Below are 26,363 nucleotides of genomic sequence, written 5' to 3'. Positions count from 1 at the left end.
TTAGTTTCAGGTGTACAACATAGCGATTCGAGCACATTCCTGTGCTCGCCACAAGTGTGACTTGTGACTACCATCTGTCACCGTGTGGCATTATTAAAATGCCACCACCTGTATTCCCTGGGCTGTACCTTTTCTCCTCGTGACTTGTTCATCCCATAACTGGAATGACATGCTATTCTTAAAAGGTTATCAAAGCATGTTGATTTTGGTTTTAAGATACGTGTGTGCCACATAGCTCTTTGAGCAAGCAGGTGGTTTCGGGAAGCAGGGCCAGCAATGATAAGAAATTCCGATTCTAAGGAGGATAGCACTGACTCATCGAGGGAGACCGCTAGCCCGCGCACTGTTGAAACAGCCAGCCAGCGGTTTGGAAAAAACATGAAGGAAGGTTCTGTCTGGCTACTGAGAGGTCATAAAATGTCCTTTTATTTGCAAACATGTTTAAGGGGAAGGGCTCTCCAGTGGATAGTGAATAGGTTAAGATTTTAGCATTTGAGCCTCAATCCATTGTCAAGCCGAGCTGAAGTTGAAGACCCCGGCTTCGGCCTTCTGTGCTCTTACGCCTTCATGGAGCTTGAAGTCTTTGTGTGCAAACGTGCTCCCGAGTGAAACCGTTCTTCCTTGTGCACAGCCCATACCAGCACACATTATTCTCTCAGGGCCGGGTTCCGCTCTTGTACCCCACCCCTCCCCGCCCCCATGACTGCACAGGAAAGATCAAGTTTATAAAATCACCGTGCCGGACACATGTACCTGGAAGCCACGGTAGAATTTCCAGGGACGAATGGTGGGCGTGTTCCTGTTCCACAGAGTTCCTGGAGAAGCTAATTATAGAACTGCTGGCTGTATTTCTTCATCAGCTCTGCCTCCGTTGTGTCAGAAAGGGTTTGACCTCTTTGTCATTTCCGTTCTGGCGTACATGTCTGGTAACCCATTTCGAGTCCCACTGTTTGCTTGAATTCATCAAAATAAATGCCTTCTCTGGCTTTTCCCTCTTTGGCACACTGTACCCCACCTCCCTGCCTCCCTCCCCCTTTCCTGTCAGCTTCAAATCCAGTTCCCCATTTCAGGCTTCTGGCTTGAATTAGGCAAAATCTAAAATAGAATTAAATGTGCAATTTCCTCCTGTTCCTCCTGTTCTGCCCACTGCCTTCTGCTCCAATTTCAGCCAAGCCCTTCAGCCCTGAAACTCTGAGGGCTCCGTCTCTCATAACCTGTCTGTAGTCTTGTAGGACCAAAGCCAAACAATGAAATGTGGTTCTGAGAGAAGTAGGATATTCAACAGGGGAACCAAGAACAAAATGTCATTTTATGCATTTCCGAGAGTATGGTTTTATGATGAAATTGCTGGTACAGCAGTTTTACTAGCCCACTGGAATAGCTCTAGCTGACATCATGATTTTATAGAGGGGGGGGTGGGGGTGGGGATGGGGGAAGGACCTGGGCTTGTGCACAGGATTTGCAAAGTTTGTGCAAAGGGAGGGTAAATGCCACTCTTGCTCAGGCTTTACAGATCTTGCACGTTTGTTTTAAGTATAACACCCAGTTAAAATATTCTCCTGATTTTTCTTGCATTAGGTAATCACCAAAAGGCTTAGCCAATCGGGTTTTTATGTCGTTATATAGCAAATCAGATTTGACTCTTTGCTTCTACTTTCCTTCCCTTTTTTTTTTTTTTAAAGATTTTATTTATTTATTCATGAGAGATAGAGAGAGAGAGGCAGAGGCAGAGGGAGAAGCAGGCTCCCCGCGGAGCAGGGAGCCCGATGCGGGACTCGATCCCAGGACCCTGGGATCATGACCTGAGCTGAAGGCAGACGCTTAACCGACTGAGCCACCCAGGCGTCCCTTCCTTCCCTTTTTAAGATCGTGCTTAATGTCCTTTCCCATGTTCTGCCTCATAGACACACCCATGACCTCCGGATTCATCAGCTGCAAGTAAGAGTAAATGGCTGGGAGCAAGTGAGCCCGGTGTCCGTGGACAAAGTTGGGACATTTTTCCGCTATGCGGCACCGGATAAGAATTCATCTTCCTCTACGGTGTGTGGCTGTCGAATGGGGGTTTAGTGGCACGATCGTGCCCCTTATGTCAGATAGTCAGACGCTTAAGCCTGTAACCTCGCTCTAGTGAAATTTTCTTGTTCCTCATTTCCCCTAGCTCTAAGAAGACATAAGATTATTTGGCGTCAGTCATAGACATTCGTAGTCGATATGTAGATAAGCCACCAATGGTTAATTTCAGTAGAAGAACAAGATCCAAAGTTAGTGTGAACGCATACTACCTCACCTGTGTAGACCCATTTCATACTCAGTTGGCCCAACTGGCAGTTTATTAATCTGCCAAATGTGTATTGGCTCTGTTTCCACATATTGTTATGCTTTCTTTTTATAGATAGGATCTTCTTTACATTTCTTGTAATGCTGTTCCTTGATCCTTCTATCTCTGTGTCTCCAAATTCTCATTTCTGGTATAAAGACTGACATCTACTGTTACTCATTTTCTGATCACACATCCTTTCACACACCCTTGCCCTAACGTTACCCTAGCCTGCAGTGTTAGGTGTTGGGGGGCAGCCAGGGGAGTAATGCAGGCGGCCTCCCTGTCGGGAACCTGCAGGTGGGAGGCATCCTGGCTGGTGTAGCTGCCGTGGGTGCTCTTGCTCAGCACTCAGTCATACTTTGTAGGATGACTACATTCCTTTCTGGGGAGCCAGTGATGAGTAGGAAAGTGCAGATTTGCAAAGACATTGTAGCTTTCCTTTTGCTCCCTTTATTCATAAAAAATACTCTTGGAGAACACTGTTCCTTCCACTTCTTCTCTTGTGCCCCAAGGAAATTTTGTCATGAAAGGACTAATTCCCCCAGAGATACCTTTCTATTGTGTTGATGTGTCCTGGAGAAATTCTGTGTATGTGGAATGGTTGAAAAATAAGTATTACTTTTCCCATATCCTCTAAGATAAGATGTTTTCTCTTCATGGTAGACCATACTTTTCTAAGATTATTTATAAATCCCACCCTTTCAAGCAAATTACATTGTCATTGAATTTAATGAGGTCTGTAATCTTAGGTCTGTGCTGACTCTCTGCCTTCTGGACTCTTTCTTAGATTGGCAGCCCCAGCAGCAGAACGAATATTATTCATCCCCAGGTTTATGTGAGTATGGTTTTCCTGTGTCACTGCATTTACTGAGTATATACACTGCGTTTGAACTGTACATAGACGTCCTGGTGATCACAGGACTGTATGACCTGAATGTGATTGGAATCAATCTTTGTCCTTTCCTATTAACGATTACCTTCCTTTTATAAGAACTTTCAAGGAAATGTTTTCACTAACTTGGTATGTTAGACTGAGTGTTACAGGGGAGGAGGAGAAAATGCAAATGTTGTGGTCTAAGGCTCCTTTCTCCTCTTCCCTTTTTCTTTTTTTAAGAGAGAGAGCGAGCACGTGCATGTGTGTTGGGGGGGGTGGGCAGTGGAGTGGAGAGGGAGAGAGAGAATCTTAAGCAGGTTCCATGCCAGTGCAGAGCCTGACTCAGGGCTTGATCTCACCATCCTGAGATCAAGACCAGAGCCAAAACCAAGAGTTGGATGCTTAACCAAATGAGCCACTGAGGTACCTCCCCTTCTCTTTCTAAGTTAAAATATAAATTAACCGTGTATGGCTGGCTATTTGCATTTCCTAGGTTTTGGTTCCAAGGTCGTAAAAGTAAATAAGAATGAAAAATAGTGTAAGATTTTTTTTTTTCCATTTGGCTTTTGAAACATAATCAGAAGATGATATTAAAAAACTGTCTTCAGGTTTTTTCTTATAATTTCTTCTCTCTGATGGTAGTAAGTTCTGAAGTGTGAGATTTTAGGTAAGCTTGGAGGCAGCAGCATCGAAATTTAAAACCATCGTTCTTGGGCCTTGGCTCTGTCAGGCTTTACCAGGCTAGGTCATTGGGAGCCTTGGTGATGTTTGTGCCCTGGATTATATCCCTCTAAAAACCCTCCAGAAAATGACAGTTTGTCTTTTCCTTGGGACTTCCTGGAAGTCTTGGTTCAAAACATGGAATTCTTCATTTTATTGTGCATTAGGTTGGTTTCCATGTACTGTTTAATAAAAAAGTTGGTAGTATGAGAAGCTTGGATGTGGTGTCATTTGTTTCTCCAACAAAAATAGCATTGTCAGTATGTTCTGGACACTCATTCAAGGAAGGATAGTTGCAGAAACCTTCTCTTTGGTGTACCTGATAGGGGGTTCGATACCTTAAAAAAAAAAAAAATTCCCTGGCACTTGGTAGTAGAATGAAACGTGTGTTGAATGTGTGAGTGAACATGTGGAAACAGAAAGTAGTGGCCGCAACCCAAGACCAAAAATAAACTATTTCCCTCCACTCTGTTGAGTTTTGGAGCCTTGGTGTCCCGTTTGTAAAAGAGCGATTCCTGAACAGAGCTGAAAACGTTGTGGAGAAAGAGAAGTTTGATTTTAAAGTCCTTTGAAAAACAAATGTTCTTTTTCTACAGGCATGTCAGTGAGTCACGTATGGGCCTAGAGAGTAATTTTTATGACATTTAGGGGGGAAAAGTAATTATTGTTCCTGTGAAAGGCATACCAGTACAGACAACTCTTTCTTACACACTCTCTGGATTTTACAAAGACAAGTTCTAACCTCAGAAGACTTCCTTCTGTTTTTCTGTGTGTGTTGGGCAGTGTCCAGCCCATTGTTAGTGTTCAAGGAGTGTTTCTCACTTTAATGGTAATCTGGCAGAAAAATACCACAGAAGGTAAATCATTTCATGTTTTGCAAGGTCTTACTCCAGTGTTTCTGAACGTTTAGTTGCTTTGGATGATCTCTATTCCCCTCCAGTAGAGTTGAAAACAAGCCTTGTTCATAGTTTCCATATAAGGGCTGATGTGTAGGAACCCAAGGGCATTGTGAATGAAGGGTAATTTCCACCAGACAGTTTCTTATCAAATTGCAGGAAGTTTGGAAGATTTAATAGGTTATTATGGGTCTTAGTTTCTTTATAATGTGTCTAGAGGCCTAGGACTGATTTTTCTTTGTGACACATTTTGTGATACCACGTCTGAGTAGAGTATCTGTCTTTCTAGAAATGTTTAGAATTGGCTGTTTTAACAGTGTGTATCTATAGGATATTCACTCCTGTTAAAGATGAGTGATTTTAGGGCTTAATGACTAATTTCACTGAAGGGTTATAGTAATAATAAGATGCTTTTGATTTAGGTCTTCTGGTTGGTATTGTTGTATTTTGTGTGTTTTTTCAAGAGCCCAGCTATGGTACTTTTATTCCTGTCTTTTTCACAGTTCTCTTCGCTCCCACCTGTCCGGGTGGTCTTTGCCGTGACGATGGAAGGCAGCGCTAGGAAAGTAATCACTGTCCGGTCTGCCCTCATTGTGAAGAACAGGCTTGAGACACCAATGGAGCTAAGACTGGATAGCCCATCAGCTCCAGACAGTGAGTTTTGCCGTAGTCTGTCTTCCTTTTATCTTGAGAGGGTCAGACTTTTGGGTGGAAGACCATGCCCTGACGATGCTGACCCTTTTTTCTGTGGCAGAGCCCGTGGTGCTTCCCGCTATCATGCCAGGGGATTCGTTCGCTGTGCCTTTACATCTCACTTCTTGGCGGCTACAGGCCCGGCCCAAAGGATTGGGTGTATTTTTCTGTAAGGCTCCTATTCACTGGACCAATGTAGTGAAGACTGCAGAGGTTAGCAGCAGCAAACGAGAGTGCCACTCTATGGACTTGGACAAAAGCCGATTCTTCAGGTATGCACAGCGCTGCAATGGCATGTAAATTTTGCTTTTTTAAAAAAAAATTCATTCTCTCTCTAAGGACTCTTAGTGATTCACTCGTGCTTGTTTAAAACCCAGAAGTTCTTATTCCTTAGGTTCTTGTGTTAGAGTTTGTAAGGATTCGAGGGTTAATCTTTGGTGGGGGTGGGACTGTTGCTTATCATCTGATATTTATGGGAAAAACAACCAACAAACACACTACTCACACATATAAGTTAAGGAGCTGGTGTGTGTGCATCAGCATAAAAAGAGGATATGTAGAGAGGGAAGAAAAAAATATTACCAGTTCCTATTCCTAAATTGAGAAGCAGAGTCTTGGGGTTGGACGTTCTTCAAATGACAGATTTCAAGAGAATTTATAGGAAGGCTCATGCACCTAGTGCTGACTTTCCTTGGCGACCTTAACAAAATTATCTAATCATTTAGACTCCTGTTTTCCCCTTCTGAAGAGTATAAGTAATACATTTCTAGATTCCGTGTTGGAAAAAATACTGGGTTGGTATTGTTCGATCCTTCTAAACTTAGACTTTAAACTTACTTAGACTAGAGACTATCAGCTTTAGTTTTCTCTCTAGTGAAGACAGGCATTCATTTAGTTTAAACTTACAGAAGAGGTGCAAGAATAGTGTAAAGAATTCCAGTATGCCCTTTACCCAGATTGGCCAGTGGTAAACAGACTGAAGAGAGAAATGAATAAATACACAGCTATAGTGGACTGCTTTAACACTTTCCTGTCAGTAATTTAAAAACAAACAATAAAGATATAAAAGGATTTGAACAGGGCTGTCCATCAGTGCTTGTCATAATTGGCATTTATAAAACACTTTAACCAACAACTCCAGATTGTACACTCACTTCAGGTATGTGTGGAATAGTCATCAAGAGAGACCATCTACTGGGCCATAAGACAAAGATCAATAAATATTAAAGAATTAAAACCATACACAGTAAATCTCATCATCACAGTAGGATTAAACTGGGAATCGGTAACAATAAGATGCCTGTAAAATCCCTAAATATTTGGAAATTATACATTTGTAAATAACCCAAGGGTCAAAAAAAAAAAGAAATCACAAAAGAAATTAAAAATATTTTAGGGCACCTGAGTGGCCCAGTCGTTAAGCATCTGCCTTCAGCTCAGGTCATGATCTCAGGGTCCTGGGATTAAGTCCCGCATCGGGCTCCCTGCTCAGCAGGGAGCCTGCCTCTCCCTCTCCTTCTACCTGCCGCTCCGCCTGGTTGTGCTCCCCGCCTCAATAAATAAATAAATAAATAAATAAAATCTTAAAAAAAAATTTTGAACTGAACAGTAATAACAACTAGACATTAAAATGTGGGGGGGGAAGCAGCAAAAGCATAGTTCTAGAGAGAAATATAGGTTGTTTTGGGGGTTTTTTTTTTTTTTGAGAAATGTGTAGATTTTTAATGCTGTTTTTAGAAAATAATAAAGATGTAAAGTCAATGATCTGAGCTTCTGCCTTGAGGTAGAAAAAGAAGAGCACATTAAACACAAACAAATAGAAAAAGGACCTGATAAAAGTAAGTGTGGAAATCAGTGAAATAGAAAACAATAGAGAAAATCAACAGTGTCAAGTTGGCTTTATGCAAAGATTAATAAATTCGATAAATGTCTAATAAGACTGATCAAGGAGAAAAAAAAGAAAACACAGATTACCAATATAAGGAATGAAAAGAGGAAACATTATTACAGATCCTACAGACATTAAAAGGAGATTTCTTTGAACAATTTTATACAAATAAATTCCACCCTGGAATGAATGACAAATTTCTTAAAAAACACAGATTACCAAAACTGACACAAAAAAGAAATAGAAAATCCAAATAGCCCAATACCTCTTAAATATAATTTTTAATAAAAAGCCTTCCCAGAATGAAGACTCTAGGCCCATTTAGCTCCACTAGTGAATTCTCCCAGACATTTTAGGAAGAAATAGCACCAGTTCTGTGTAAAGTCTTTCAGAAAGCAGGGCTGGAGGGAACAGTTCCTCATTCATTTTATGAGGCCAGCATATACTTGATACCAAAACTGACATGGATATTATTGGGAACAAAAGAGAAAGAGTGAGAGAACTACAAACTAGTATTTCCCCAAGAGATAAAAAAAAATTCTTAACAAAATATTACCAAATAGAAATCTAGCAAGTGAGGTTTATTCCAGGAATGTAAAATTATATTAACATTTGAAAATTGATAAATGTAATTTACCATATTAACCTAAAAGACTAAAAGGAAAAAAAACATCAGATTATCTCATTAAATGCCAAACAAACAAAAAAGCATTTGATAGAATTCAACACCCATTCACTGTAATATTTGGCAAATGAGGAACCAAAGGGAATTTTTCCAGTCTGTTTAAGGGCATCTGTCATAAACCTACAGCTACCATCATGCTTAATGATGAAACCTTAAACTTTTTTTCCTTGAGATTGAGAACCAATGACTTCGTTTGATATTGCCGTAGTAGTCCTAGCTATTGCAATAAGGACAAATAAACAAATTGAAAAAGCTTGAAGATCTGAAAAGAACTAAAATTTAATATATGCAAATGACATGTGTGTAGAGAACCATGGACTACATAGGAAAACTATGAGGCCTGATAAACTTATCAAGATTTCAGGAATTAAGGTCAACCTACAGAAATCAATTGTATTCTTATATTCTAGCCATGAACATTTGGAAATGTGATTTTAAAAAGATAGCACTTACAAGAGTATCAAAAACCATACTTGCCCAGGAATCAATCTAAGGAATTATGTACCAGTCTTCTACGCTAGAAATGACAAAACCTTGTCAAGAGATAGTAAAGAAAACCCAATAACTAAGTGGAAAGCTAACCAAGTTTGTGGATTAGAAGACTCGGTATTTTTAGGATTTCCATGCTTGCTAAATTGATCTGGAGATACAACCCAGTTGGCCATCTGCAACCCAATTGGCTGTCAACAGGATGATGAATAAATAAAAAAATGGTATATTCATCCATTGTCATGTGGGTCAAATTACTGATGCGTACAACAGCATGACTGCATCCTGTAGAAACTTCATGTTACACACAAAAAGCCAGACACAAGAAATGGTAAATCACTGTATCATTCCATTTACATGCAGTTCAAGAACAGGCTCAACCAATCTATAAGTGATAAGTAAAAGACAGTGGTTGCTTCTTTGTTGGGAGAGGATATTGATTGGAAAGGGATAGGAGGGAACTTTCTGGAATGAGAGAAAGATTGTATAACTAGTTTCGGGTAGTGGTTAATGAGGTATACATGTTTGTCAAAACTCACCAAACTGAGCATTTAAAATTACCCGTTTTATTATGATTTAATTATACCTCAGTAAATGTGTTTAGATTGAAAATCACAAATATCTTACTGAATTATTGAACCGTTTTAAGGTAATGCTTTCTCAGACTCCACTGAGGAGAAAAAATTCAAGTTCTTTGGTTTTTACAGTGTTTTGTCCTCATAGGTTTTGTGTGGCCATAAAGAAGGAGAATTACCCGGATTATATGCCCTCAAACATATTTTCTGATAGTGCAAAACAGATCTTCAGACAACCTGGACATACCATATACCTCCTGCCAACTGTGGTCATCTGCAACTTGCTACCTTGTGAACTTGACTTTTATGTTAAAGGGATGCCAATTAATGGGACCCTGAAACCCGGCAAAGAGGTGGCCCTCCACACAGCTGATACATCGCAGAACATTGAACTGGGTGAGGGTTTAGTCAAAGAATCATTGGTGGTAACTCTATGGAAATGTCACTGAGTATTTTGTGATCATTTGGTAAACATTTTAGAGAAATTATAGCACATATGATATCTCAATAACCCAGCTCAAGGGATTTACGCAACTAAAAAAAAAAAACTTAGAAAATTATCAAAAGAAAAAATCTGAACAAATCCAAAAGATTTACAGAGGAAGCATTCAACAGAGTCTTTTTTCTTATATTGCTCACTTGATGTGTGACTACAGGAAGTCATTTCATCTTTTCAAACCATGCTTTTTTCCTGGCTGTAAAATGAGCAAAATCCGAGGTCTCTCCTCTTTTTAGGAAAGGGAAAGACATGTGCTTGGCACACACAGTACTCCAGGCATTATGTCAGGTGTTTTCACACACGTGATCTCACATAAGCCTACGGTGGTAGTTGCTGCTCTTATTTACCGATGAAGAAACTGAGGTTTGGGGCGTTTCACGCACCAGGTGATTTTCAGCCATAGGGACCAATGACGTCAATGTAGAGAATCATTACTTTATTTGCAGCACTTACGGCAAAGAGGGATTCCTGGAGTTTGGACAGGACATATGACTCAGCTGCGTGAGTGACCTCATTGTGTCCTCTCACACAACGCCTGTTTCAGGCGGACAGCTGTTAGCCCCATTTTACAAGTGAGGAAACTCAGACTCACTGAACTTAAGCAGTGTGTTCAACCGTGACCAGCTGACATTTCAGCGAATGTGTGAATCCTTGAGCTTGATTTAGAAGAAAAAAACAACGCAGGGCTAGTTGTCCATTCTAAAGAAAACAAGTCTCCCCTCTTGACATTTAAGTATCTCTTCAACAAATGTTCCTGGAGCCCTGTAGAAAATGGAAATGTCCTCCCCAACCCACCACCACTGCATGTACACACAGCACTCCTGTCTTCCCAGTCACGCTCCACATGGATGATCACTTTTAGTAACAATCCTGCGACGGACCTACCGGTATTCTCCCCATTTGGCAGAGGAGACGCATCGAGGTTAGCTTGCCCCACCCCCAACCCCCCATCACACAGCTGGTAAGGACAGACTGGGAATTGGAAGCCAGGCAGCATGACTGCTGAAGGCCTTGCCTCTTACCCTGTACTTGCCTTTCCTGTGTTTGAGGTGCCTGCCCAGCTCAGGGCCTGATGAATAGTAAGCTAACAATAATCATAGCTGTTTTCGATAGCTTTTTGGTAGTTTCATCCTTCTGATTATGCAGTTCAGACTCTCTCGTGTACCTTCCAGACTGTCTGGTTTGCTTCAAATTTATTCTCACCCCAGCTAAAGGAAAATGGCTGTTCTAATGAGATTTTTGCTGGTTACATATGTAGTTACTGATTTTTCCAAAAGGAATCCAATTTTGTTTGGCTGTGGGCTATTCTGACAAACTAAAGTGAGAACCCAGGCAGACAATAGCTTGTATCTTCTTTAGGGGTATCACTGGAGAATTTTCCACTCTGTAAAGAATTGCTCATTCCACCTGGAACCCAAAACTACATGGTAAGAATGCGACTGTATGACATCAACCGGCGGCAGCTGAACCTCACCATCCGGATTGTGTGTCGAGCAGAAGGATCCTTAAAGATCTTCATTTCTGCTCCATATTGGTTGATTAACAAAACAGGTATGTACAGAGGCCGCTCAAGGAGGCCTCTGGCGTTGGTCATGGGAATTCAGATTTATTTGCTCAGCTAACTGAATGGAGCCAATGCAAATAGATTACTTCAACAGTCTAAGCTGCTAAAACTCTCCTGCTTCCATAATAAATGCTTAATCGTGGTCAAAAGTGTCCTTTCAGACAACAAACTGAGCCCACCAAATAAATTCAATTTTCACAATTCTCCCCCTTGACGATTTTTTTCCTTTACCATCTGCATCTGTCTTGCGTAGACTGGGTGGGATTGATGTAAACTTTCCCCCTCCTTCCTAAAGGGTTACCGCTGATCTTCAGACAGGACAATGCAAAGACAGATGCCGCAGGCCAGTTTGAGGAACACGAGCTGGCCCGGAGCCTGAGCCCTCTCTTATTCTGCTACGCTGACAAAGAGCAGCCAAACCTGTGAGTACAGTTATTTATGGAAAGGGGAAATAAGCTCCTAGGCAAGGGAAAAAATTAGCAAAGGCTATAGCATATCCGTGCAAGTAGAAATATACTGTAGATAACAATCCTGACTTGGCAGGGGAATAGGACCATGATCTAATGGGATTTTTTTGGATCTAATTTCTGTGTCATTTGATACTGAAAATAAACCATTTGGTGGGTTTATAATGAAAGCTAGTTTTATTTTACATGTATTGAAGGAGTTCTATTCATAACTCCACCAATGAGGAGAACCCACATATTCCCTTCCCTGTTCTGCACGGTTTTCTCCTGCACTGAGCCCTCAGCATGGGCAGCGGAGCTGTTATCAGAGGGGAGATAGCCTGGCCCTTTGGTAAACCCAGTCCAGGGCGTTTTTTTGAAATAAACTGTGCCCTCTCAAGAGCTCAGAGCACTCACTGCATGTTTAAAGGCAGGGACGAGCAGCGTTTGCGAGATTTAGATGACCTGGCCTTTGCAGGTGTGGTAGGAGCATGAATTCCCTTTTGTTCTTGTTTTTGACATTCTGCTCTTTATAGGAGTCTTCTCATTTAGAGCCTTCCTCAGAGGGAGGTGAGCACATAGCGCTACAATGCCATCCCCTGCTGTAGAGAAGTAGAAGTGAGCCACAGCCGTCCGAGGAAGGCTTCGGGAGCGCTGCACACCAGCAGGTGCAGACGCGGCTCCTAGGCAGGGCTGCGGTCTCGGACCTACTGGGGACTGACTGGATATGGAGGGCGATACAGACAGCCCCTTGACACAGTCTCACGCCTTCCCCGAGAGGATTCTGATGGTTTTAGATCGAGGACTTGACATCTGTGACGCAGTTTGACTTATCCCGGGAACCCACGGTTCACCAAGCATCTCTGCCTCGCCCATCACATCCCAGAGGATTAGGCAGGGCAGGAAATACTGTTTTATTTTAAGATGAGGAAACTGAGGCTCAGAGCAAACTACCCATCCAAGGTTACGTGGCTTGTTAGTGGTAGAGCAGGAACACACACTGGGGAATTCTGTCTCCAGGATCCGTGACAAGACCCTGGCCACCCAGACGGTGCTTTGCCGTTGTAATAGTACCAAGCCTGAGAAAGAAGATACCATTAGCTGCATCTCCTGTACGTACTTCTCTCTGGTGTGCACAGAGTCGTGTACACACTTTTCTCCTACGGTCAAGGTCTTTCACGAACCCCTGAAACGCGTGAGATAGGAAAGTATCAGTTTGCCTCGACTCCTTGTTTCTCAGAGGAATAAGGTGTCGTAGTCTTTTCCTTATGATTTATGCTCATCGAATCATAATGTTTTCTCTGAACATGTCCAGGTAGAGATGTCAGTACATTTCACACATTACAGTACTGTGGCCGCCTCTGAGATCAGAGTTCTGACCACTGGCCGATTGCCTTTGCTGTGTTGGGAAATCACACGAGGGTGAGGAAGAGCCAGTGTTAGAGTTCTGGTTTGGGGTGGTAGCTACAGCAGTGTTTCCTGATTAGAACAGGTGGGTAAGACTTTCTCATGGCTGAATACATGTATCTCTGCTTTTCTGCCCCACAGCTGCACGATGAGAATCGGAAGGGGGATTCATCCTGAAGGCATGCCGGGCTGGTGTCAGGGCTTCTCACTGGATGGTGGTAGTGGTGTACGAGCTTTGAAAGTCATCCAGCAAGGAAACCGCCCAGGGCTGATCTATAACATTGGTGGGTTACATTTGGAGTAGCGGGAGAATCAGAACCATTGGCCAATGACCTCAGGCTTGGAGGAATAAGCTGGCCATATGTTTTGGCCTGGCTGAAGTGCTGATTTTCTCATTTGGCATTGGGTCAGGTATCTGTTCTCTGAATGCTAGATTGATAACAACACAGATCTGTTCTCCTAGGGACTAAGGAGCCACCTAAACACTGCCCTTTTGAGGTCTGGGGCTCTGTTTAATTTCAGACTCACCTGTGTCAGGAAAGTATCGGTTTGGCTTGAATCCTTGTTTTTCATGGGAATAATAGGAACACTTAGAATGCCTTTCATCCTCCAAGCATTTCCCACGCATTCATTAAAACTTGCAAACCCCAAGAGGGTAAGAAGCATTGTTCTCCTTGAAACTGAAGCAGAGAGGTTAAGTGACTTGCCCAGATGCAAAGGGCAAGTCTGGGTCAGAAGTAGGATTGTGATTGGGGCGTACACATTTAAGGCAGAAAATATAATAAAGCGTGCTTAGCGGTTATAGTAATTAGAAGCCCCTAAACTAGCTTAACTTCTTGAGGTGGAGGGTGTTGAGGGAGGGGGAGAGTACTGTACAATATACCTCAGAGCCACCTGGGACACTCAAAAGACTTTCTGAAGAGTTAAGATAAGTTTGACTTAAATATGTCTCAGGTTTAAAATGTTAGCAGTGCACCCTTCCTTTAGTATATAATTTCCAAAGATCTCAAAGCACTGTTGAGTGTTGAATGCTGGAAAACCATCTAGAACTGTGCTGTCTGCCATTGAACCCTCTCCGAGGATGGCAGTGCTCCATTTTACACCATCCAGTGCAGCAGTGCCCGCCACGTGTGGCCACCGAGCACGCGGGAGTACCTCACTAAGAAATGGGCAGGTGTGACCAAGGAATTGAATCCTGCGTTGTACTTGATTTTAATGAGTTTAGATAGACATTCAGGATTCGTGGCAACTGTAATTGGACAGTGCAGATACAAAGAGTCCTGTTGTAGAGGGAAAATCCGAGGTGGTATCATGTAGCTGTTTACCCTGAGTCCCGTGGAGGCTCAGAGGTATGTTTAAGTAGTTGAGGGCTTATTAACAAGAGTCTCTTCCAAGTCCAGCTTCCTTTTCCTGTTTTTGGAACATGAATTCATATGCGTTCTCCCTTGACATGGGAGCTGTCTTCTTTAAGGTTGATGTTAAGATTTTTAGTAGAAGAAATAAACTTTCTGTGATCCTCCCACCGGGGATCATTTTCTTTCTTTTATTATTATTGTTGTTGTTGTTGTTGTTTGTTTGCCCCGGGGTCATTTTCTGTACTTTGTCTTTACATCTGTTTGCTCCACCTCTTAAATAGGCAAAGGCTGTGTTTCATGCTGTGTTTGGCTATCTGCTGGGGTATCTTGTCCTTGATACCGTTCCTAAAGAAAGATACCACAGATTGGCTAGAAGCTGCAGTTGGGACAGATTGGGGGGGAAATGGAGGCTTGTGCCTTCTGAAGCAGCTGGTACTCAGGAAGCACAGAGTTCTGCAAAGAGGCAAACAGGTCTCTGGTCAGAAATAACGATGTAGCATGCATATAAACTTGTATGCAAGGAGCATTCATTAAAAGTCATTGCACGTGTTTTTAGGAACAGTACTGTGATAGGACTTTTGTTGTTACACCAAAGAAAAGGATAGAGGGGGTAGGCTAAGATAGGAGTTTATAATTCCTAAGGATCATGAGATCTTGGCATGTATTATCAAGGGAATTTGTAGAATCTCTCCCTTGAATATTTTTGAAGAATTAGATAACCAGCTCCCTATCAGGAGAGTTTAAAAGTGAAGTCCCAAGATGAAAAGCCAGGGAGGACCTTGCCAGTTAGCCCTACATGTACCTCCAAAAAGAAGGATTTTTGTACATTTTAATCTTATCAGATGTTCATTTATTGGGACTTTGTTGAGGCAATCTAAGATGAAAAAGGGCACAAAAAAGCCTGCTTTTTAAAAAAATTGGGTCTTTATACTATAGACTCTTTTTGTAATATCAAATTAAATATCTCTTTTGTAGGCTGACTTTGTATTGGTTAAGATCAGCTAGCTGTGAATATCAACTTCTGACAATGCTTTCCTGTAGCAGGAAAAAAATGATAGGGTACATCTCCCTATTCGAGTTTTTTTTTTTTTTTTTTTTAAAGATTTTATTTATTTATTTGACAGCGAGAGAGGGAACACAAGCAGGGGGAGTGGGGGAGGGAGAAGCAGGCCTCCTGCTGAGCAGGGAGCCCGATGTGAGGCTCAATCCCAGGACCCTGGGATCATGACCTGAGCCGAAGGCAGACGCTTAACGACCGAGCCACCCAGGCGCCCCATTTGCTCAGTCTTTTAGATATTTTGAAGACTTAGATTAAAGCAATACCAGCTTTTTTAAGCCAGTACAGGTGAATTATGGAGTTAACAGACTAGAATATTTATAATTGGGGTTATGTTGGGACACCCAGGACACCTAGTTATCATGTCCTAAGATCTCTTCTTTTTTTATGGTCTCTTGACACTTGTTGACTGCTGAGTAGGGTCCTTGTAAATGTCCCATTATGATGTGAGCAAGGGCTCCCGAGGCAGTGTGCCTGGGGTTGAACCCAGCTGGGCCACTTACTGACTCTGTGACCTAGTGCTTAAGTTTCCCCATGTATAAAAAGGAAAGACTGAAAATACCATCTGATAAGGTTGTTAGGGAATTAAATGTAGAGCCTTTGGGAGAGGCGCATCCTGCATTAAGAATTCAATAAGTATCATTTTTATTATTTCTAACTATAAATATTTTTATCCTTGTATAACCAGAGCTCAGCCTAGTGCCTTGAATATAGTTGCTGTATTTATTATCTGAATGAATGAATAATTTATCCCACTGAGTTTTGTAGTTTTTAAAATTGTCGTCAGAGTTTTTAAGGTAATTCAGTGCTGTTTCCCTTCTTTCTTTCTTTGGGATCCAGTGTTTGGAGATGACATGGTAGGTGCTGGAAACATTTATCTTGTGAGTGAATACATCTATAATATTTAGCTTCATGTTTCAGCTGGGTTCTTGGACAGTGGGCTAAAAGAAAGTCCTAGAGAAGAGTCCGCTGTGTTTAGGGCCGTGCAGGATCCAGTTAAATAATCTGAAATTTCTGCCATATGTGAAAGGCAAGTTCCCAAGGAGGAAATTTTGTGTCCCAGATGTAAACAGAAATGTATTATATGAACTGTCTTAGTAGTCCGCTTGGTAAACGGAAACTACCAGTACCTGTGGCTGAACACCTGCATGTCTTAGTTGCTGTTGTGATGGGGCAGCCTTTATGGAGAAGCTAGGAATTACGAAACTTTTACTGAAACTTTTTAAGGCTGAAGTGGGCATAAAGAATAAGACTTTGAGTGCAGTTGTTTTCATTCCATTCTTGGAAGGCTTGACGGCATCTCTGGGTGATAATGATTGTTTTCTCAGGGAAAGTACATACTTGTGAAGCCTATTGATTTCTGTCAGACCATGAATTTTCTTTCTTCTGATTAACTCATGGAAGTGGTTCTTACTATTTGCAGGGATTGATGTCAAGAAAGGCCGAGGTCGATATATTGACACCTGTATGGTCATCTTTGCCCCTCGTTACCTGTTAGATAATAAATCATCTCACAAGCTTGCATTTGCACAGAGGGAATTTGCCCGGGGACAGGTAAGTAGTTTACTTTTGAAGAATGACTAGTGTTTATTTAACAGCACGGAGAGTTTTAATGCCATGGCTTCTCTCTCCATCAGCACTGTGAGTTTTGTGATGTGAATGACCATTTTGTGCCTTTGGAACCCTAACTAGCTTGTGGTAGAGGGCTCAGAGTAGGTGGTTACTCAGGAAACATTTGCTGTCTTGACTTGATTTGTTGACTAAAGCCAGTGATCCTGTGTATTTTAGGGAACAGCCAATCCTGAAGGTTACATTTCCACCCTTCCTGGTTCCAGTGTGGTGTTCCATTGGCCTCGGAATGACTATGATCAGCTCTTATGTGTCAGATTGATGGATGTTCCCAACTGTATTTGGTCTGGAGGCTTTGAAGTCAACAAGAATAATTCCTTCCATATCAACATGAGGTAAATTCAGAGACTGTATTTAAACAAAAAGTAGTCGTGTTTGAGGTGCAGTAATGTAAACAGTGCAATAATGTAAACAGTGAGCTGTAAATACCATATACAATGGAAATACCTACAAGTCTATAAAAAGTAAATAGTAATATTACCCTTCATGAAATGGGCACATTTCTAGCTCAAAGTTCTTAAAACTTGCAGTGACTAGATAAATATGACCAAATGTTTTGATGGAATGAATTAAAGGGCGTGTTGACAGTTTTGACCATGGTGAAGTTGCTGTGGGCTGAGGTTGTAAATCCAAGGGGCTGCACTGAGTTCGTGATTGCCTGCAGCTCTGAAAATTCTGTCTGTATTTAGATGCTAACATTATTTATAGATGGTTTTGTATATTCTTCCACATTGTGTATGCTCTTTTCTCACTTGGTTGGTTTAGTAAATTATCTGGCCTTCTTTACCCAACCCAGTGACCCTCACGGTTGTTGGAGTGGGGGGTGGGGTGGGAGGGATGGGGTGGCTGGGTGATAGACACTGGGGAGGGTATGTGCTAATGGTGAGCGCTGTGAATTGTGCAAGACTGTTGAATCACAGATCTGTACCTCTGAAACAAATAATGCAATATATGTTAAGAAAAAAAAAAAAAAAGAAGATAGGAGGGGAAGAATGAAGGGGGGGAAATCGGAGGGGGGAGACGAACCATGAGAGACGATGGGCTCTGAGAAACAAACTGAGGGTTCTAGAGGGGGTATTAAAGAGGGCACGTTCTGCATGGAGCACTGGGTGTTATGCACAAACAATGAATCATGGAACACTACATCAAAAACTAATGATATAATGTATGGTGATTAACATAACAATGAAAAATTTTTAAAAAATTAAACAAATTCAGTCTCAACTACCACAGGATGACTTTTTTCTTTCTGCTTTCATCAAATGCTTTTTTAAAAAAAAAGTATTAATTTTTTTTTTAATTGTGATAAAGTACACATACCGTATAAGAAAGATAACACAAAGGCACAGATTATTTTTGTGGGCCTCAGGCACATAACATGAAATTTACCATCTTAACCATTTTTAAAGTCACTAGGTTAAGTGTGTTCATACTACAAGGCAGCCAGTGTCCAGAACTCTTCTTGTTTTGCAGAATGAAACTCTATACCCATTAACAACAACTATGCATCTCCCCCTTCTTTATGTTAGTATCATACTGTTTTGAATAATGTAGCTTTGTAATGAGTTCTGAAATCAGGAAATGTGAGACCTCCAACTTTGTTCTTTTTTTAGGATTATTTTGGGGGCTCCTGGCTGATTCAGTCAATAGGGCATGTGACACTTGATCTCGGGGTTATAAGTTCAACCCCAATGTTGGGTGTAGAGATTACTTAAAAACAAAATATTTTTTAAAAAAGATTATTTTGGTTGTTTGGAATTCCTTGAGATTCTATCAGAATTTCAGGGTAAATTTTTCTATTTCTGGAAAAAAAAACCACTTGGGATTTGGGTAGGGACTGTATGAAATCTGTAGATCCACATTAGGCAGCATTGCCATCTGAACAACATTAGGTCTTTGGATCTGTACACATGGGATGCCATTCCATTTATTTGTGTCCTGTTTAGTTTCTTTCATCAAATGCTCTGGCAGCTAAAGACACTGAAATCATTGCTATTTTGATGCATTTAGAAATAAAATTTAAGCTTTTATACTTTATGGTTAGTTCTCCATTGAGAACACTCTTGTAAAGGAACCGAAAAAAGGCTGATTTAAGAAGAGATGATGCAAAATAGTATCTATATTTGATTTTTTAAAACATGCATTATCTGAAGGTTGTTTTTTTCTTTGTGGTCAGTGGTGTATCCTTCTAGTTTCCTTTTGCCCTGGCCCTGATTAGAGTCCATTGCATTTGGTAAAGGGGTTTTCAAGCTGTGTTTCTAGGAGTCGTCAGGGGGTTTAAGGAGGTGACTTCAGGGGCTGAGCCAAGTGGGCAGGGCCCCAGTGCACTCCCCGCTTCAACCAGGACTCTTGTCTGTTAGTATCCTGTGTCCCCACCGGACTTAATGGGGTGGGGTGGTGAGGAATTGCTTCTGCAGCTAAAACCACCAGTGGTTTATGTCCTGCTTGGGTGGAGGTCGCCTGGATATGTTGTGTGAGAAGAAGCCAATTCAGAATTAAGCAAAAGTTGTTCATGACTACTTCAAGGAAGGAAGGGAGGAAGAAAAGAAAATGTGTGGAGGCGGGGGAAGAAGATGGCATGTACACCTCTCTTAACCCTTTGGAGTGGTTTTAGTGCACAGAGCTACTGAGCATGGGCCCACAGCCTCTTTCTTTGCCCTTCTCCATGTTTTCATTTTGAAACTGTTTAAACCTACAGAAAACTCACAAGTGGTATAAAGAACACCCCTTTATCCTTCACCTGGATTAACTAGATGTCAGCATTTTGCTGTGTCCTTGCTTTGTCTCCACACATGCACGCATGCATACTTTTTTTCGAGCCATTTGAAAATAAATTGAAGTCATCCTGTTAGTTTAGCCATAAAAACTTCATTTATCTACCCAAAGATGAGGACATTTTTCTGAGTAAATATACTATCATTACACAGTGAAGAAATTGAATATTGGTTTGTTTTCTGATTTTTTTTTTAAGGTAATCTCTACACCCAGCGTAGGGCTCAAATTCACGACCCAGAGATCGAGAATCCCATGCTCTACCGACTGGCCACCCAGGCGCCCCCTGATAAAGTCTTTTGAAATGTCCTTCATAGGGGTGCCGGGTGGCACAGTGACACAGTCACATGTCATTTGGCATCCGATTCTTGGTTTTGGCTCGGGTTGTGATCTTAGGGTCACGAGATCGAGTCCTGTGTCTGGCTCCATGCTCAGTGTGGAATCTACTTGGGATTCTCTGTCCCTCTCCTTCTGCCCCTCCTACTCATGCGTGCACACTCTCTCTGAAATAAATAAATCTGAAAAGAAAGAAAGAAATGTCTTTCGTAGCAGCTCCCTTCCTCCTGATCGAGGATCTGGTCACACATCATGCGTTTTATTCGGCAGATAGATCTCATCCACTTTAACCTACAGTAGTCCTACTTTTCCTTTTTTGCCTTTTTTGACATTGGACTTTTTAAAGATTCCAAGCCAGTTTCTTGTAGAATGTTCTATTTTCTGGATTTCTCTGAGAGTTTCCTATACATAGATTTAGGTCAGACATTTTTGGTAAGAATACTACATATATGGTGTTACGTGTTTCTCAGTGGGTCACACAGGAAGCCTGTGACATCTGTTGGTCCCATTATTGATGTTGCTAAATTCAGTCATCACTTGATTAGGGTGGTGTCCACCAGATCTCTTTATTGTAAAGTTACCTTTGATTCTTTGAAAACAGTAGTAGACCACTGGGGGGATAATTTGAGACTATGTGTATATTCTCCCCAGAAACCTTTCACCCACTGGTTTGGTGGTTCTTGCCTGAATCAGTGATTGCCTTGGTGGTTGCAAAATGGTGATTTTCTAATTATTTCATTTCTTCTACATTTATTAACTGATATTCTTTTGAAGGAAGAGCTCCCTCCTTCTCTCCAGTGATCTATCTATATTTAAATACACATACACGTGTACATAAACACACACATATAGAAGAAAAATCATGGTTTACATACTGGTGACTACTGGTGGATTCTTCCTCACCAATCATCCTACAGTGAAAACCCTAGTTATTAATAATATCCATACATTAGTTTGAACCATGTGAAATTGCTCTTTTTTTATGTCAAAGCAATCTAATATCAAGACTATTTACTCATTTGCTACGCTGGCACTATTACCCAAAACAGGCCCACCAAGTAAAATATATTGGCTTTACTCTATACCGACAATGTGCTTTTCAGAATTGCTTGGATGAATTCTTTATTCAGTGTGATTACAGGGTCAGTTTCTACTTTTCAAAGAGCACACAGTGGTGACAGTTGAGGTCCAGACCATATCATGATAGTGAGAAGTCTGGGTGAGCTGTAACTTGTTTCCTCCATGGTGTGCATGTTTCCTTTACGTGCAGAGATACCCTGGGGAAGTGCTTCTTCCTGCGCGTGGAAATCACTCTCCGAGGAGCTACCTACAGGATCTCGTTCAGTGACACAGACCAGTTACCCCCTCCTTTCCGAATTGACAACTTTTCTAAGGTATCGGGTGGGGTCGTGAGCCAGTTTGGCTGTTTCATGTGCGGGAAGGTGGAGTATAAAGTATAAAGTACTGCCTTTAAGATAAGGGTGAAATGCATTTTAAACTTGGGTTGGAAAGAAACTATATGGGGATCTCTGCAGCCGGACAACCCTAGACACCCTTACCCTCAGGAGGTGGCTTCTGCTAGTTAGTTTGATTGCTGGGCAGCCTTGTCCAGAAGTGACTTCTCAGCCCACCACAATCATTCTGACTGGATTGTTTGGTGGACATGGTGCCCTCTGTCCTCTGTAGACACTCTTCACAGAGAGAGGAATCAGAATCAGATTGTCCGGTGACAACGGGAATGGGCACTTCTCCTGTTGCTTCATTACAGTGAACATTTTTTATAAATCTTCCAAGGAAAGCCAAAATGGAAATCAAAAGAGGCTCTTTTAAATTATGCCTCTGAGGGGTGCCTGGGTGGCTCAGTCATGTCTGCCTTCGGTTCAGGTCATGATCCCAGGATCCTGGGATCGAGCCCCGTGTTGGGCTCCCTGCTCGGAGGAGAGCCTGCTTCTCCCTCTTCCACTCCCCTGCTTGTGTTCCCTCTCTCGCTGTCTCTCTCTATCTGTCAAATAAATAAAAATAAGTAAATAAATAAATTACGCCTCTGAGTAACAGTATCTTATGTGACTTCCCATAGCTGAATTCCAGAATTTGTATTCTGGGTGGGGGGTTGGGGGGAGAGAGCGGTGAGAGTACAGGAGATGGCCCATGTCCTTTAGCTGTTGGGCTTGGTGCAGTTGGGAAGATGATTAGAAAGGCATTTGAAGAGGCTAGAGGATTATGCTTATGATTGTGGTTTTGCTCTGTGTAGGATTCGCTTGGGCAGGATCTGGAACTTGAGCCTAGGGAGCACTGACTCACTTTCCAGTAATACCACTCTGAACGAAAGTCCTCTTTATCCTCTCTGCCGTTACCATAGGTTCCGGTGGTCTTTACTCAGCACGGTGTAGCTGAACCCAGGCTCCGAACCGAAGTGAAGCCCATGACTTCATTGGATTACGCCTGGGATGAACCCACCCTGCCTCCTTTCATCACGCTGACCGTGAAGGGGGCGGGCTCCTCGGAGCTCAACTGCAACATGAATGATTTCCAGGATAACCGACAGCTTTATTACGAAAACTTCATTTACATTGCTGCTACGTATACATTCTCGGGGTAATTCTGGGTTAAACTACTGCTCTCAAAAAGCAGAAGGCTCTAATTATTAACTGGTTTTAAATTTTAAGCAGTTCTCAAGAGGCCCAAAGGATGAAGGAAGATTCCTTCCATTCTTTAACAAATCCTAGGCTCAGGGTCTATCTTGAGAGGTCTTAGGCTAAACCCTTGTCTTCTGGCTAGATTAAATTTATCCGAAGAAGCAAGACTGTTCTTTTTTTTAAAGATCTCCCCAATAATCCATTCTAGCATTTAACGTTCCTCCCATAAGGTATTATTCTCATATCCTCAGTTCCTCTTGTTTAAGGTGGTATTTTTAGTATAATTTTTAAACTTCTTGCTATTTTTATCTCTTTCCTCATTTGAAACTGACAAATCTTTATCATAATTATTCAAATCGTCATTCTGACTCTCCTCTCCCATTGAGAATAATGGTCATCACCGATAGCCAACCAGAGTAGCTCAACTTGACAGTAATTCGAGCCGCCTGAGAATTATAACTTCATTGTCCTCTGACTAGTTGTATTTAGGAAACTCAGGTGAGGAATAGCAAGTTTATTCCAATTCTGTTGTTAGATTGGTACATAGAGATTCAAAACATTGGGCTTTCAAAAACTAGTCATTCCACCAACATGTAAATACAGTGGATTGTTTCTGTGCCAGTTATGGGGCCAGTTTTCAAGTTTACCTGTGGGAAAAACGGGGAAAATAGCTAAATCTTTAGCATGACAAATATAACTCACCCATTGTACAGGACATTTAAAGTCAGATCCCTTTCCAAAACGTTCTGAATAATTTTGCTTGTGAGTGATATTTTTGTATGTGCCTGAGGCTTGCAAAATAATCTCTGGGTCTGGCGGTACCTCTCACCTACCTAGAGCCCAGATTTCACTAGTAATGAATTGAATGGGCATCTTGGCTTAGAATAGCCATTCTTTTCCTTGTTTGTTACAGATCTCTTTGGAAATAATGGTGCTGGGTTGTTTATCTTGTTGTAATTAAGTCAGTCTGCCTGTTTCTTTTTAAAGATTATGGCACTCGCCAGAGTGACATGCTTAAGGTTTTAGTGCCTGAAAAACCAGTTCTTAATCTGTTGCTAATCATGTTTTTCTCTTTATGTTCTCATGTTAAATTCCAGTAGTTATTATGCTCTTTAACTGAAGAATCCTGATGGGTGATTATGAGTTTAATGGGTTGGGCAGATAGGGAGCAGATAAAACGAGACCCTGGGAATCTTGGTGTGTACAGAGATTGCACCATGTTTTGGTGCATTTTAGGCACTATTTCTTTGCATTCTTGCAGAGAACAAATGCTGAGGAAGAGACTAGTTTTGTTTTTGTTGGCTTTTAGTTTCCGTTGAGGTGAAATGCACACAACATAAAATTACCCGCTTAAAAATGAACAGTTCAGTGACATTTAGTGCATTCGTGATGTTGTGCAGCCACCACCCCTGTCTGGTTCCAGAACATTTTCATCAGTCCAAGAAGAAACACCCAGCCCATTAAGCAGTCACTCCCCGTCACCCTCTTCTCCCCAGCCCCTGGCAACCAGCAGTCTGCTTTCTGTCCCTAAGGATTTACCTATTCCAGATATTTCCCATAAATTGAATCATAAATACGTGACCCTTTGTATCTGGCTTCTTTCACGTAGCATAGTTTTCAAGGTTTGTCCACGCTGTAGCTTGTGTCGGAATCCCCCACTGTTATGGCCGAGTAATGCTCCATTGTATGGGCGTACCACACCCTGTTGTCCATTCCTCTGTTGATGGACACCAGTTGTGGTCTCCAGCTTTCGGCCACTGTGAAGGGTGCTGCTGTAGCGTGCCTCTGCACGTGTTTGTTTAAGTACTCGCTTCCAGTTCCTTTGTGTATACACCTAGGAGCGAAATTGCTGGGCTCTGTGGTATTTCTATGTGTAACTTTTTGAGGAACTGCTATCCTGTTCTCCGCGGCAGCTGAATCACTGTACGTTCCCACTAGCAATGTACAAGTGTTCTGATTCTCCGCGGCCCCCAACACTTGCTATTTTACATTTTTTTGATTGTAGGCTTCCTCCTGGGTATATAGTGACTTCTGCTGGTGGTTTTGATTTGCATTTCCTTAATAACTCACGATGTTGAGCTTTTCATGTGCTTATGGGCCATTTGTGTATCTTTGGAGAAATGTCTATTCAAATCCTTTACTCATTTTTAAATTTGTTTTTTTTTTTTTTGCATCTTATTGTTGAGTTTGAAGAGTTCCTTATATAATATGGATACAAATTCTGTATGAGCTATATGATTTGCAAATATCTTCTCTCCCATTCTGTGAATTGTCTTTTTACTTTGTTCTTGGTGTCCTTTGAAGGGCAGAAGGTTTTAATTTTGTTGAAATCGAATTTATGTGTTCATTTTTGCCACTTGTACTTTTTTGGTCATGAAAACTAATTTTTCACTCTGAATTTATCGGTCCCTTTTTGATGATAGAGATTAGTGGAAACAGGAGAATAATCTAAATAAAATCTTACGAAAATATCCCAAAGTGTAGCTAGGCTGCAACATTCCATAAAGCTTAAGATTTTAAGCCATGGAGAAACACAAAATGATCAAGTTTGAAGAAGGTGATTATAAACCCTTTGTTTTCTTTTCATCCTAAAGGGACTTCTGATTTCTTGCCAAGCCTTGGGGATGCAGTGATGCTGATCTTCTGTCTGGCAGAGAGTAGAGCTAATTCTTGGACCCTTGGAATGTCTGGCTTAATTTTGGGGGGTGGGGGGAAGCTCTAAAGTTACATAGTCAATCTTTTATGTCTGAATTTTAAGGCACTAAAATCATCAGGAGAGAGGAAATATCATTATGTCTTCTGACAAGTGCATCTTTGAACTGTACAAGAAAACAACCCAACCTTGATCTTTCCACAACTTTGAGTTAGACTTTTTCTTCTATGATTAAAAAAAAGTTTCCTCTTTACAGATGAGGTTTTAGGCATTTTAAGCATCTTCTTCTGAGTACTTGAATACATATTTGAGTATATGTAGATACATGTATGTCTATCTGCATTATCGTTTTAATTCTAGTTTACAGGAGGGGACGGGAAGGCCTGTGGCCTCCAGCAAGACCACTGCCTGTGCAGAGCTCGTCTTGGATGTCTCACCAAAGACACAAAGAGTCATTTTAAAGAAGAAGGTAAGAGAACCTAGCACTTAGAATTTAGAAGAGGAGGTTTTTAGTCCTGGAGGGGACTCCGGTCATCCAGTCCAGCCCCTCCTCATGCACAGGGAGGGGAGTGGAGGCAGGCTGGATGGCTTGCTCAGGGTGGGAACACCAAGGTGCAGGAGTGACTTTAAGAGGAGGGAGATTGCTGGGGCACCTGGGTGGCTCATTCGTTAGGCATCTGCCTTCGGCTCAGGTCATGATCCCAGTGTCCTGGGATCAAGCCCCGCATCAGGCTCCCTGGTTGGAGGGAGATTGCCAACTCTGATTATTTAAATCACATTTCCCTGAAGCCTGTGTTCTCAAAGGTGTTCCATAATGTAAATCACACAATCCAAAAATAACCCTGGTAAGTGAATATGTCTTTACCACC

The 26,363-nt window shown here is 41.6% G+C and overlaps 1 protein-coding gene across 7 annotated transcripts in view; it reads left to right on the top strand.

Annotated features, from left to right (window-relative positions):
- VPS13D (vacuolar protein sorting 13 homolog D) overlaps positions 1-26,363 on the top strand; it is a 246,078-nt gene that overhangs the window by 98,801 nt on the left and 120,914 nt on the right. For all 7 annotated transcript variants that reach the window (XM_045898674.3, XM_045898673.3, XM_045898671.3 and 4 more), the window contains 13 exons: positions 1,905-2,040; positions 3,108-3,155; positions 5,314-5,464; positions 5,565-5,775; positions 9,289-9,536; positions 10,999-11,190; positions 11,499-11,625; positions 13,198-13,340; positions 16,892-17,022; positions 17,257-17,432; positions 21,476-21,599; positions 22,565-22,800; positions 25,855-25,963. In XM_045898674.3, coding sequence (XP_045754630.1) covers positions 1,905-2,040; positions 3,108-3,155; positions 5,314-5,464; positions 5,565-5,775; positions 9,289-9,536; positions 10,999-11,190; positions 11,499-11,625; positions 13,198-13,340; positions 16,892-17,022; positions 17,257-17,432; positions 21,476-21,599; positions 22,565-22,800; positions 25,855-25,963 — 2,032 coding nt within the window. The remainder of the gene's footprint in view (positions 1-1,904; positions 2,041-3,107; positions 3,156-5,313; positions 5,465-5,564; positions 5,776-9,288; positions 9,537-10,998; positions 11,191-11,498; positions 11,626-13,197; positions 13,341-16,891; positions 17,023-17,256; positions 17,433-21,475; positions 21,600-22,564; positions 22,801-25,854; positions 25,964-26,363) is intronic.

This window comes from Mirounga angustirostris, unplaced genomic scaffold, assembly GCF_029215605.1.
Source record: "Mirounga angustirostris isolate CCGP_5_RB_7025 unplaced genomic scaffold, mMirAng1.0.hap1 SCAF_4, whole genome shotgun sequence".
In the NCBI taxonomy this organism is placed as follows: Eukaryota; Metazoa; Chordata; class Mammalia; order Carnivora; family Phocidae; genus Mirounga; species Mirounga angustirostris.
This window is presented reverse-complemented; position numbering and strand designations above follow the sequence as displayed.